At 35.3% G+C, this 12,991-nt stretch overlaps 1 protein-coding gene across 2 annotated transcripts; it reads left to right on the top strand.

Moving 5' to 3' along the window:
* Nucleotides 1-3,409: 3,409 nt before the first annotated feature.
* Nucleotides 3,410-8,264, top strand: LOC114186233 (protein VTE6, chloroplastic). 2 transcript variants are annotated; one of them, XM_028074271.1, is made up of 5 exons: nucleotides 3,410-3,954; nucleotides 4,431-4,677; nucleotides 5,311-5,434; nucleotides 7,133-7,237; nucleotides 7,564-8,264. In XM_028074271.1, exons 1-5 carry the CDS (start codon nucleotides 3,786-3,788, stop codon nucleotides 7,654-7,656), a joined length of 738 nt encoding a protein of 245 aa, XP_027930072.1. In that variant the 5' UTR covers nucleotides 3,410-3,785; the 3' UTR covers nucleotides 7,657-8,264. The 2 variants fall into 2 exon arrangements, with proteins under 2 accessions (XP_027930072.1, XP_027930071.1); XM_028074270.1 differs by having other exon boundaries at nucleotides 4,424-4,677.
* The last annotated feature ends 4,727 nt before the right edge of the window (nucleotides 8,265-12,991 follow it).

Genomic DNA, 12,991 nt, shown 5'->3' with positions numbered 1-12,991 from the left:
AATCTTTTCGAAATTCATGGAATTAGTCCTCAATAGCTAACGAAGTTAGTATTTTGTTAGACATGGCAAACAAAGTGTTACATCAACTACTCCTTTGTGACACATGGCAGATTATTTAATTTAAAAAATTAAATTAAATTTCAACTTCATCATCATCTTCTTCTTCTTTGTTAGTGGATATCTTCATTATCCAACTTCATGATATTCATTTTCCAAACACACAACCACAACAACACACATAATCTATTTTTCCATTTCTACCTTCAACATTTATTCTCCATTATCAACCTCACAACCTTTTCGACCCAACCATTAAATCATTTTCCACCCAACTTTAAGTTCATCCAACTACAAAAACGCCAAAAATAAGAGAAAATCACAAATTATAGGATCTCAACATCACATTCACATAGTACTAAATGGGTACCACAACCAATTTTCAAAGGAAAGGAAGTCCAATTGATGCTCATGAAAACTCATTAATTCAAAGGACCACACTAAATTTGATTGATCATTCCCAAACCAATTCCAACTATATTTTGTCTTGCTATAATTCATGGGTGGTATGTACGAACCTAGTAAAAACATAAAATCACTTTAGTTACTACATTTTTAACATTAAAATAAGTATTTCATTTTTTTAATTACAGTATTCTCAAATGATAAAAGTAACATTTTTATAACTAAAAAAATGAAAATTATTTTCTGAAGAACTTATTTTCTGGCTTCCTCACCAGACAACATTTACACATCATTACTCATTAATAACAAATTATGTTATTTGTTTGTTTGACCAGGTAAGACACCTTTCAACATTGAACTCATTTGAAAGGTTGATGAAAAAAAGCCAAGAAGAAAAGGATAGAAAACCCAACCATTCCATTATTTTCCACCGAGCTTTAACTCCATCTTCTAACTACCAAAAACCCCAAAAAAATTTTCATAGAGGAAAAAAATTTACAAAGGACCCAAGGAAATTTATATTTATTCATCAGACATAAAGGCCACCACGCCATCAAAATCATATTCTTTTTCCCTTCTGCTTGAATTTTCTTCATCCAGAGACACAATGAGAGAACACGTTATCACTTTCATTCTCTTATATCCTTAACCTAATAGAATCAAATGCAAAAACACATAAATAAAGGGAGGAAGCAATGTTATGCAACTCTGATTCTAAGAAAAGCTACAATCACTATCAACACGCTCATCACTCACAAATAACCCAACCAAAACCCTAATTGTAAGCGGGGAAAAAGAAGAACGGTAACGCATGTGGTATTTATTGTTGTCACAAGCAAGCTTGAAGCAAAGAATTGATAAAGCCATATGCATGAAGATCACATGTGTTTGATGAAGATTCACTTGAAGATTATGTTTCTAGTGTATTAAATCTTGAAATAATATGTTAAATGTAATGATTAGGTGTTATATCATGTTGGTAGGTTATATGACATAGGTTAAATGTCTTGTAAGCCTTAGTGTGTCTTTTAATATGTTAAAATGGGTTTTAACGTTGAAAGGCATACAATATATAGTTTCTGGTATGAATGTATTCAATCAGTTGAATTATTTTTTAATTGACTGATTTCACTTAAGTCAAGTAAAATCAACTGACTATACATAAAATTCAACGGACTAATTTGACTTAAACCAGACTATATATGCTGTGTTTTCGAGAACAAAGCTAAGTTTCTTAGTTTTAGAGCATGAAAACTTGTCATTCTCCTCTGGAAAACTCTACCTTTCTACAATACATAGGTGCAACGTGTTGATTGAAGATCTTGATTGATCTTTGAGGCATTTTGGCTTATGAGTAGCTTGAAGAACACATGTATGGTTGGCTAGGGAAAACCATCATCGGGTTTGGATGTTCTTATGCCTTTAGTTGTTTGTCTGATGTGATTTCAAGTTAGTAAGTGTGATTCTTGTAGGGGGTGTGTCTAGATTTTTGTGAGTCAAAAATCTTGTGAGTTTCTTTGTTCAAAAGTGTAATCTTGGTGTGTGATTTGTAAAACTTTTGAATATAGTGAAAACCGGGCTCAGGTTGTCCTCGTAAACTAGATGTAGCTCTGTGATTCAGTGAACCAGTATAAAAACAACTGTGCAATTCTCTTTCCTTCATCTCCCTCACTTTGAATCATTCTAAAAACTCAAGAAAACCAAGGAATCCACTCTTTGTTGTGCTTTAATGCGTTCTTGTGTAATCTGAGGCTGTATACTTGTTAGAAATGTTGTTTGGAACAAGTCTTGTATGTAAAAGTTTGTTGTTTTAGTTGAATATGCGAATTTTGCATTCTACATAAATTCCCAGGATTTTAGCCGACTGATTTGAAATTTTAATCAACTGTTTCATAGCTCAAGAACAAATTAGTCTACTATTTTATTTTTTGACTGATTGAGAGTGTACTATTGTGCAACTTTTACATTCCAATTCTCCAGTCTATTTGATTCAATTGAAAGGGGTTTTATGCTTTCGAAAAAGTTTTAAACAACCAATTCAACCCCCCTCCCTTCTTGGCTTAAATCACCATTTTCAAAACTAACATTTATGGTCGATGTCACGCTCTGACAACCTCTCCTAACTACATCGATGTGAGAAAATGTTGGGGCTTACTAGTGCTCATGTAAGGTTAAAAAGTATGGGGAAACCCTCTCGCAATTCACGTGGGAGGAGAAAATGAGGTTGTCGATGATGACCTCAACGAACGATGTAGTAATGAGCAGCACAACTTCACCGGCCTCCCACGGTGAATCCAGGTCAGGAACATGCAAACATGAAGAAGCGAACGACGATGATCCTAGTATCAACTGAGAAAGTCGTAAAAACAAAAACATATAAATAAAAAACACCCATACATGTAATTTAAGAATGATATGTCAAAAATTAAATGGGTGACTTGGCACTCTATTATTAAGAACTAATTTCATGAATTTTGAAAGAATTAAACCTAACTAAAGCAAAGTTTGAAAGATGAACTAAAGTCGCTTAATACTTTATAAACCAAAAAAATGACCTATTTATTTGAAATAATTGTTTAAATTTCAAGTTAAAAATTTAAAATCATTATTTATATAATTATTTACTTCATATTTTGAGATACCCAAACTAATGAATATGACAATTATTATAAATATAATTTCCTTATTAACAGTATAAATATCGCATATAATGTTCTAGATTAAAAATAAAAGTTCATATTCAATCCTTTTTAACAAACAAATATACTTCAAGCGACTATATCTTTTTAAGTAACAACAATATTGAAAAAATTAATGAATATGATTATATTATATATTATTATTATAACAAATTAATTTTTCCCAAAAGTATTTTTAATTAAAAATTCAGGGTTTAGATGTTGATATGAGTAAAATTACCATGATATGTATTCAACGGCATTTGCCACCGTGATTTTTGGTGGTGTGTACTGAAGAGACTTCCCAACACGCAACCACCCCATGGAATCAGCGACATGGAGTAACCCTCTCTCATTTTCATTTTTCAATTCCCATTCACGCCATCCCTCCCAATACAAATTTATGGCCTTTTCAACTCTCCAAACCTTCCCAGTACCTTCCTTTTCTTTTACTTTTTCTTCTTCTTTTTCTTCTTCTTCTTCTTCTTCTTCTTCCCACCTCAAACCCTCTTCTTCCTTTCCAAAACCCACCACTCTACTCCTCAACCCTCGTCCTCTTCGCTCTTTCCCTCGCGCCATGCACGCCTCGTCCATCCAAGATGCCATTGGAGGGGCAATTTCCCTCGTCCAATCGTCTCCCGCTACATGGCACTCTGCGCTTTTCAGCAATGCCATGATATTTCTTTTGGGTTCTCCGATTTTGGTCACTGGGCTGTCTCTCTCCGGCATCGTTGCTGCTTTTCTGCTCGGAACGCTTACTTGGCGCGCTTTTGGGCCTTCTGGGTTCTTCCTTGTTGCTGTCTACTTTGTTATTGTGAGTTCAATTTTCTCACTTGCTAAGCTTGTTTTCAAAGTGGTGCTTTTCTCAGTTTAAAGTTGGGGTTTGGGAACTGGGGAATGTGGGGTCTTTGAGAGTGATGAATGTTGAAAATTTTGGTATTAGTTGAACTGTGATGTGAAATTGGGTGGTGGTTTTTCCTTATTTTGAGAATGACAACTAAGGAGATCAAATAGTGTGGGAGATGTTCCTCTACTTTATTTGAAAGAGATTAGTTTTGAAGGAATAAATGGTTTTGCTTGGAATTATATGCAATTCTGAAGGTGGGTGGGGAGGTTTTTCTAGATTTAGTGTATGGCGAAAATGATGAACTTTTTTTAGAGAAGAGGGATTGCTTATTCATGGAGTTCTGTGCAATTTCGAGAATGGGCGTGAGAATTTTCCTTTCTTTTGCTGCTGGGTTTGAGGCTGTGTTCTTTGGATTTGATATGTTTGGGTTTGTTAGGGTACAGCTGCTACAAAGGTCAAAATGGCGCAGAAAGTGGCTCAGGGTGTTGCTGAGAAAAGAAGAGGAAGAAGGGGTCCCGGTAGTGTTATTGGATCTAGTGCTGCTGGTTGCATTTGCGCTTTCCTTACTATTTTCGGTGTTGGGGGAGAGACATTTTCTAGGCTTTGGAGGCTCGGGTTTGTTGCCAGTTTCTGTACCAAGTTGAGTGACACTGTCTCAAGTGAGATTGGGAAGGCATATGGAAAAACAACGTGAGTAGTGAACTCTGTGTATGTTGTTTGTGTTATTTTATTATCAATCTCTACTTATGAAGAATTGTCATGCATTTTTATATTTTAGCTTTTATAGAACCCCAAGGTTTGAAATTGCAAATACTGTTTTGCTGCTATCTTGATATTGTGGAAAATTGTGGATGAGTGCAGTTGGTGTGGCCACGATTGTGGATGCAATGTGATCACAAGAGACCCCAAAAACCATAACCTTGCAGTTAACTTACAGCTGCAATTGCAAACTGTTTTTTAAAACCTTGGAACCTTGCCCCTTCCCCTAATATTTGTTTTGTTCCATGAACTGAGGAAATCCCTCAAAGAATCATGATTCCCTATTGATGCAGAGATCTTCTAAACTATTCTGTAATTTCTTTTGATACATTTTCCAACTGGAAGCTACCCTGGTGCAACTCATGTTGTGGTGCATGGATTATACTGGCAATATCTATTTCATTGGAATTCAATCTATAACATAACCAGATGTAATATTTTTTTTGTACATTTTTCTTTATTGCCACTACTAGTATTTTTTGAATTTATTACCGTAGTTTCTCATTAATTGTGAAATGTGAATTATGATTATCAATTCTGAACATTTTCTGGCACAATATCCAGGTACCTAGTTACGACATTTAAGGTAGTTCCAAGAGGCACAGAAGGGGCTGTCAGTGTTGAAGGAACCTTGGCTGGAATTGTAGCTTCCGTAGTTCTTGCTTTTATCAGTTTTCTCGTGGGTGAGGTACTTCAGTAATTCCTGTCTCTTAACATCTATCCTAATCACAAATTCTTAAACAGAAAAACTAAATAGAGAATAGACTTCCCAAAACCAAGCAACCACTATCATTTTGGGATTGAAACAATTCATTTCCATCTTTTATGCCAAAAAAATAAACAACCACTTATCTGTAGATCACAATACTATTAATTACTTCAATTTTGATTATTTGAGCAATGTAGTGTTTTCTTAGTATATACATGAAGAGTAATTTATAATTTTTTAGAGCTTCTGTTACATTAATTTTGAATTGCGCTCTTATAATTTACTTCATGATAGCCAGTAGGCTTCTCATGTCCTCCCCTCGATGGCTTGTAAAACCTACAATATTACTGTTTTTGGCATTCAAGAAGCTGTGTTTAGGGTCTGATAAATTGATTTTGAAATAGTAAATACTATGTCACTATAAGGTTAAATATACATACTTGTGGAAATGGGTTAGGTTGAATTAAGGGCAACCTTTTTAGGATCTGTTGTGGTTGTGTTAGGGTTTTGTGTGAGGTAAAGTTCTAACTTTTGCAAGGCTAATAATGGTTGCATTAGGGCTTTTGAAGGTGGGAGTGCATTTCTATCCAATTGATTTGTGTTTGTAAGATGTTGGTGTTGCACCCATTTGTTGAAAGAACACCTTAGAGGTAGGTTTAGTATGAACAGATCAGCTTTCTGATCATTGAACACCAAAATATTGTACAACCATAGTTATAAATCATAGATAGTGGTTCTTAGCAGGTCCAGTGATAGCAAATGATAGATAAACTTTGAGGTGTCAGCATAACTAAATTGAGATGTCAAAGTTCATAGTAATGTCTAACATTAGCTTATTTGAGCTTAGCATATCCCGTCAAATTCTGAAATTGCTATAGCAGGAAAAGGGACGACTGCTGTTTTATTTGTTATAATACAAACTAAATAGGATATACTGCACATGTTAATACTCAGAAATGAAAGATGGGACCCACCTAATTTACAAAACTAAGTCCTAAGCATGAATTAATGCTATCCTTCCTAACTAAAATGACACCTAATATAGTATGAAATGCAACATATCAGCAAAGAGTTGAGGTACTTTTCCTGAAATTTATCCATGCATCCTTCTAATGGGTAATTTTTCTCATTTGTTGTTTCATAACTTTGAACTCGATAAATGGGATTCATTTGACATATATCATAAAACATAGTTTTATTTTTAGATCTGAAGCAGGGACCTCAACAACACTTTATTGTTGTAGACATGCGTATGAAATTGGGAAAGTGGTCCTATGCGCCTAGGTTTGGTTTAATAGAGAAAGCAATTTGGTATTGAGAAAGGGAATGGAAAAGAAAATAAACTACTTCAATAATTTTACAATTGGCTGTTGGGGTTGTTGTGAGGGATAGAATATAAATTATTGGAGCAGAACTATGTGGACGCCTTCTTATGTTTTTTAATTAGAACTTTTTCATTGGATTAAAATGTGAAATTTCGTTCAAATTATGGACTAAACATCATTGGCCCTACAAGTTCAGGGAACACAGCTTGACTCGCATTTAAATCATCTCTACTGCGAAGTCAGTATAGAAGAATCTTTACATATGAAGTTATTATTTTATGGCCAGTAGCTGATGACTTTATGAATTTAAATTATGTTTCTGACTTGCGTCTGTATTTTTATTGTTAAACAGGTTGGTTCACATGAAGCAATTATATGTGTCCTTGCTGCTCAGATTGCTAATCTTGGCGAGAGTGTAATTGGTGCTGCACTTCAAGAGAAGGAAGGATTTAAATGGGTGGGTTCACAGAAACACTAATATTTTATTTTCAGATCTATGACAAAAGTCTGTTAGATCTTGCCCATTAAATTTGCGTACATGTGTTCTAGTTTATTCTGAGATATAGAATTCTTGAATACCAATTTGCTAATAAGATTAAATGTTGGTCCAAACTCAAACAGAATGCTTGAGCTTGGTTAGTTTGTATACACATACATGATACAGCTGCACGGCCAAAGCTGGATTTCATTTTTTACATTCACCAGCTTAACTTGTATATGTGGTAGCAGTATGCAGATGTACTTTTTCACTAGTTATTTATGATTACTTTTCAATTTTTTCAGCTCAACAATGACGCAGTCAATGTCATCAACATATTAATGGGCAGCATCATAGCCGTCTTCATGCAGCAAGCACTCCAGATCTGGTGTTCTTAAAGTTGATGAGTTTTTGAGAAGCTCAATGACATTAACATGGACAGAAGACTGTCCTTCTGATCAGTGGTCATACTCAGATGACTTTGGTTGTTACAAAGCTTAATAGCAGTGGCAATTGAACCAGAAAACTTAATTAAGCTGTTGCCACGATTCAAGTCAAGTCTCATTTACGAGAAGCTGTGGTTCTTTCAAAATGTAGGTGTGAACTTCCATTTCTTGATCCAGCCTTACTATCAAGAAATTTAACCGTTCTCTCTTGAATATTTCTGTCTATCATTCTGTCTTTTTTTCCCTTTTATTTCTGGCTATTGGGGGTTTCTTTGTGTTTTGCCTCAGTCCATTGTCTTTTATAGCGCTCACTTTAGAGCATTTCAAATACAGTCCTTGGTTGAGTAGTTTAGACTTTAGTTGTTGTATAGGTAATTTTGCAGATGGACTCTTCTACTTATCCATAGCCGTAGATGTCACACATTGCATTCTTGTGTGCAAGATTTCTTTTAATGCTGTTATATATACTAAGTGCACGTCGTGTGCATTACCTCGACCAACGCTGCTATTTAAGAATTGAATTATGAAATCTTCTCTTGCTCTCTTAGTGGACTAAATTATATGTATTATTAAAGGAACTATTAGTGTTTCTTTTTAATCTAAGTTGGCATTTCATCTTGGCAGCAGTCGCTAGTTGTCTTGCTAATTAACATTGGTAGCAATTGATGAGATATTTTGCAGATTTTTATTAGACGGTATTACTAATACTTTTTACATATAAGTTTTACACCTTTTGATAAAAGCGTTAGTATTGGCTTCAGTTGTCATTTTTATGAACACTCCTTTCTCCAGCCTATTATTGCCTTTGCAAACAATCACACCAGTGACGACCATAATAAATTGCTCGCATGCCGCCAATGTATTGTTGCATTTGTTAATGGCGGATGATTTGATAAAATGAATTAATGTTTTAAAAATTAATTTTGATTAAAGTTTAGTTTGAAGTGAAAATATTTATGTTTGGAGGCCTTTCATCTCCAAAATTGGTTTGATAAGTTTTAGTACAAAATTCAATTACGTGAAAGTTGTATATGCTTTTATTATATTAAACTAGTTTTGGAAAAAGTAATCGTTTCTGACTAGCAAATCGAACACCGTTACTTTACACTTTTCATAAAATTCTATTAGATGACTGAGGAGTGGAATGGATAAAATGAGTGACTTGAAGCTATAAAAGGAGATAAAAGAATAAAAATGAAAAAAAAGGGACTAAATAACATTAGAAGACTAAGATACAAGTAATTTATAAGTTTCTATTGTATAGCACCAACACTCTCCCAATTTTTCTATTTAATGAGTTAAAAAACATACCAAAAGGATTATTAACCCAATGTTGTACCTTACATTCAACCAATCACAATAAGGCGACTACTTAGCTGTGTGCTTAAAAACAGGAAGTCTATCAGTTGGCAAATCAAACATCCACGTACAAAAGCAACCAGTCATAGTCTCACTTAGCATTGCAGAGTAGATGTTCAAAATATATATCCTTCCTTGTTGCAGTTCAAGGCCCAGGATCATGACAAGTTGCAAGCAAACCAGAGGTAAGCCAAGTTACTTAATGTCCAATCATATTGCAAACTTAGAATTTCAGCCAATTATTCACTTGTCCCAGCTAAAGCCGGTCAAGGCACTTCAGCACGATCTTACAAATATAATTGAAGCATATTTAATAGACAAAATAATTTACAAAACCGATATCAAATTAGCTTGAGAACATATAATCCCAGAATTTCATCAATCTAATGTTTCAAACAATTATTATGCAACTTCCAAGCTGCCCATTATGCTAGGAAAGGATTATGGTACCCGAGATTTGTGTCATCCAAATTGAGATATATATGCATGTTTTTCTTTAAGTAGGAATGTGACTGCTAATTAGAACTGTCAATTTCATCCATGACCCATGGATAATCTCCATTTTAAAATGGATAATCTCCATTTTAAAAGTCTACCAATTCAGGGGTAAAAAAAGTCTTAGTCCCAAAGTCTCTTTTCAAAGTGAGTTAGGGTCAAGGCCAAAATAAATTTGATCTCACTATAAGACTTTAATTAACTCTTAAAAACAACACCTTTAATATAGGTCAAAGGTCAAGCTGAATCGTCTCAGTTTGAAGGTCAGCCTAAGTCCACCCAAGCTGAAGTTTGAGTTGAGTCAGTCCAAATCGAAGGTTGAATTGAGTTAGCCAGAGCAAAAGTTATTGTTGAGCCAACCGTGATGAAGATCAAGTCAAGTTGGTTAGGACAAAGTTCGAGATGAGCTAACTCAAGCAAAAGCTTGAGATGGTCTATCAAAGAATGAAGATCGAGATGGGTTGACCTGCACAAAGGTATAAACTGATCAACCAGTTAAAGGTCAAGAAAGATCGACCTAGGCCGAGGGTCGAGAGAGGTCGAGTGGGGCCCTAAGGTCGAGACAATTCGAGTTTGGAACAAAGGTTAAGACGAGCTGACCCAAGCAGAAGGTAGAGACAGGCCCAACCTAGGTCCGAAGATAGAGATGAGCAAGCTTGTGTCAAAGGTCGAGATGGGTCAACCCAGGTCTAATGTTGAGATGGGATGGACCAGGCTAAAGGACATAACATCCTACTCAGACTCGATGGTTAGGACAGGTCAAGTTGAGCCCTAAAGTTGAGGCATGACTAAAGGTCGAGATGGTTCAGACTAGGTGTCAACACCCAATTTCGTCCGGATAACAAGAAAAATTGACTTAGAAATAATTGAGAAGAAGAGGAAAAAATACAAAAAAAAGTGAACACTGATTTGAGTATGAATATGTATTTCTATCTTATTTTAACTTTAATTTTATTTTATTTTAATTGTAATTGTAATTTTAATCTTATTTTTTTTATTTTTTTTATCCTTTTTAATTTATATATATATATATATATATATATATATATATATATATATATATATATATATATATATATAATTTGTGCTCTTATTTATAAGTATGCTTCTATTAAAAGTTATATACTATTTAGTGATTCCTATAAAAAAAATGCATACATTTGATTACTTGAAGGCAATTCTCCCCTTCACCATGGAATATTGACATGTCAACGAATCTACAGTAGGTGCTCTTGCTATCTCTTCATCCTTCGTGCAAGGAAAAATTGTAAAATCTTCATGTTTTGCCCTCTTTTGGTTCTTGGCATGGAAAAGGAAATGTTTGGGTATCTGAATCATTGTTGCTCTTATGGCAGTCATTGCAACGCAACTATGGTGGAGTGGTTGGAAGGTAACCTTCTGCCTCATGATTTTGATCATTGGCAAAAGTTTAAATAGGATATGCATTAAATGGGAAAGATGGCATGGTACTAGCAGTAGGGGCCCTCACACAATTCCAGTAGAGACTGTTTTTGAGCGTAGATAAAATAAAGCCAAAATCAAAGAAGAAAATGGGGTTTTATAACACACTAAGATCACAAAAGGAAAAGGACACAACTTTCTTGGACCTGCACCAAAAAAACAATCGACACATCATTCACCAGACTCATAAAAATTGGAAATTCCAAATATACATCCAGTAGAAGGAAAGGAACAAAGGCAACAAGAATCGAAAGGAGAAGGAGAACCCATCAAAGAAGCGAAGGAGGGAACCAATAGTTCAACAGCACAAGGAAGCTACAAGAGGTAAGTAGCGTAGATACTTGAAGGATTGGATGAACATGAAATTGGTTGGTACTTGAAGGAACATGATGTTGTTTTTGTTGGAGTTGCTATGTTTTACTTGTTGTGGATTCATGATCATACGTGAGTTGTTGTGGCTTGAGATGTTGTTGCCTAAGTGCTTGAAAACAGAATTCCAAGGTCATCCACATTTATCTATGCTCATCAAACTTCTCACAAATTTCACTGCACACCAAAGTCTTTTGCATTTTTCTGCATAAAACCGTCATAACAAAGAATATAAAAAAGAAACTCACGCTCACACGCCTCCTCACCATTCACACTATCCTCCATCATCCTTCATTTTCCACTCATATAACCACTATTCTTTTTTCATTCTACCTTAACTTTTTTCCTTCTTGGTTAGAAAACATGAACCCATCATCACCTACCTTTTCTTCAACCCTTACTCATTCTCCATCCAACTCACACAATATCTTATCATCATCACCATCAAATCCTATGCCAACAACTTCATTCTCTTCCTCAACACTCTATATAACCTGCATTGAACACAAACATCACACCTAACCTCCATTACCACACCCATATACAAATCCAACCTACATTCACGTCTTCACCTAAGCTGCCAACGGGTTTGGTTTTCGAATAGTGTTAACGATGGCTCTGGTTGCAAGGGCTATGATGGCTCAAAAGAGTCATCACATGTGAGGCAAGGACTAGTGGAACCAAGGAGGAGCTCAAGGCCCAAAATAACTAATTCAAGAATGAAGGATTTTTATTGGCAGAAAGAGTAAGTTAAATATACATTGTTAGAAGAGATAGAGGGAGGGGGGGAAGAGGAATATGTTACGATCCATTCTTTTGAGGATCTTTCACCATTGTTGCTTTTACTATCATACTCTGTCACACTCTTGTTAGCTTTTCCTTGTTGTTGTGGAAGGAAAAGGCATATTCAGTATTCATAATTTTGGCTATTCTTCTATGGGTCTTTCTTTTTTCTACTATTGAGTGTGTGCAACCTTACAAGTTATGATGGCATCGACTTTGCCGACGAGGGTCCTGACAAGGTGGTCGCGACAACGACAACAAGCAGTGGGGATGCACAAGGGCGAATTGTGATTATAGTGGTTGGGGTCTCATGCATTGGGGAAGAAGGAAGAAATAGATGTCTTATCCTCGATGAAACTTCCGGTGGTGATTAGTGTCGTCACTAACATCCCTGGCCTGCCAGAATAGGTATGGTGTTGATGATGGTTGTTGTTGGTTTTGGTTTGTTCCACATGTGAAAGGAGAATAAGGAACCTAAGTGATTTCTGTTTTGAAGAAAAAGGAGTTGGGGCTGACAACTGACCATTTTTTGTGCTGCCACACTTCTCATTGTATTCGGCTCTTTCCATTTTTTTTCTACACCCCCTTCATGTTATTCCCACTCCCTTTGCTTTGTTATTTTAGTTTTGGGCTTTAATGCTTGCAAACACCACAAAGTTTCACTGATTGCACCCTTACCACAATTGTTTCATTTTTACTCTGTGCACTCTCATAGTTTGTTAATGCCACTATTGTGTCTCTTATTTGTGTTGGGCCTGTTTCATTATTATGTTTTGTGTAACCTTGATTTTCACTAGCCCTGCACTTGCAATGTGTTATT

The sequence above is a fragment of the Vigna unguiculata genome, chromosome 5 (assembly GCF_004118075.2).
Source record: "Vigna unguiculata cultivar IT97K-499-35 chromosome 5, ASM411807v1, whole genome shotgun sequence".
Taxonomy (NCBI): Eukaryota; Viridiplantae; Streptophyta; class Magnoliopsida; order Fabales; family Fabaceae; genus Vigna; species Vigna unguiculata.
This window is presented reverse-complemented; position numbering and strand designations above follow the sequence as displayed.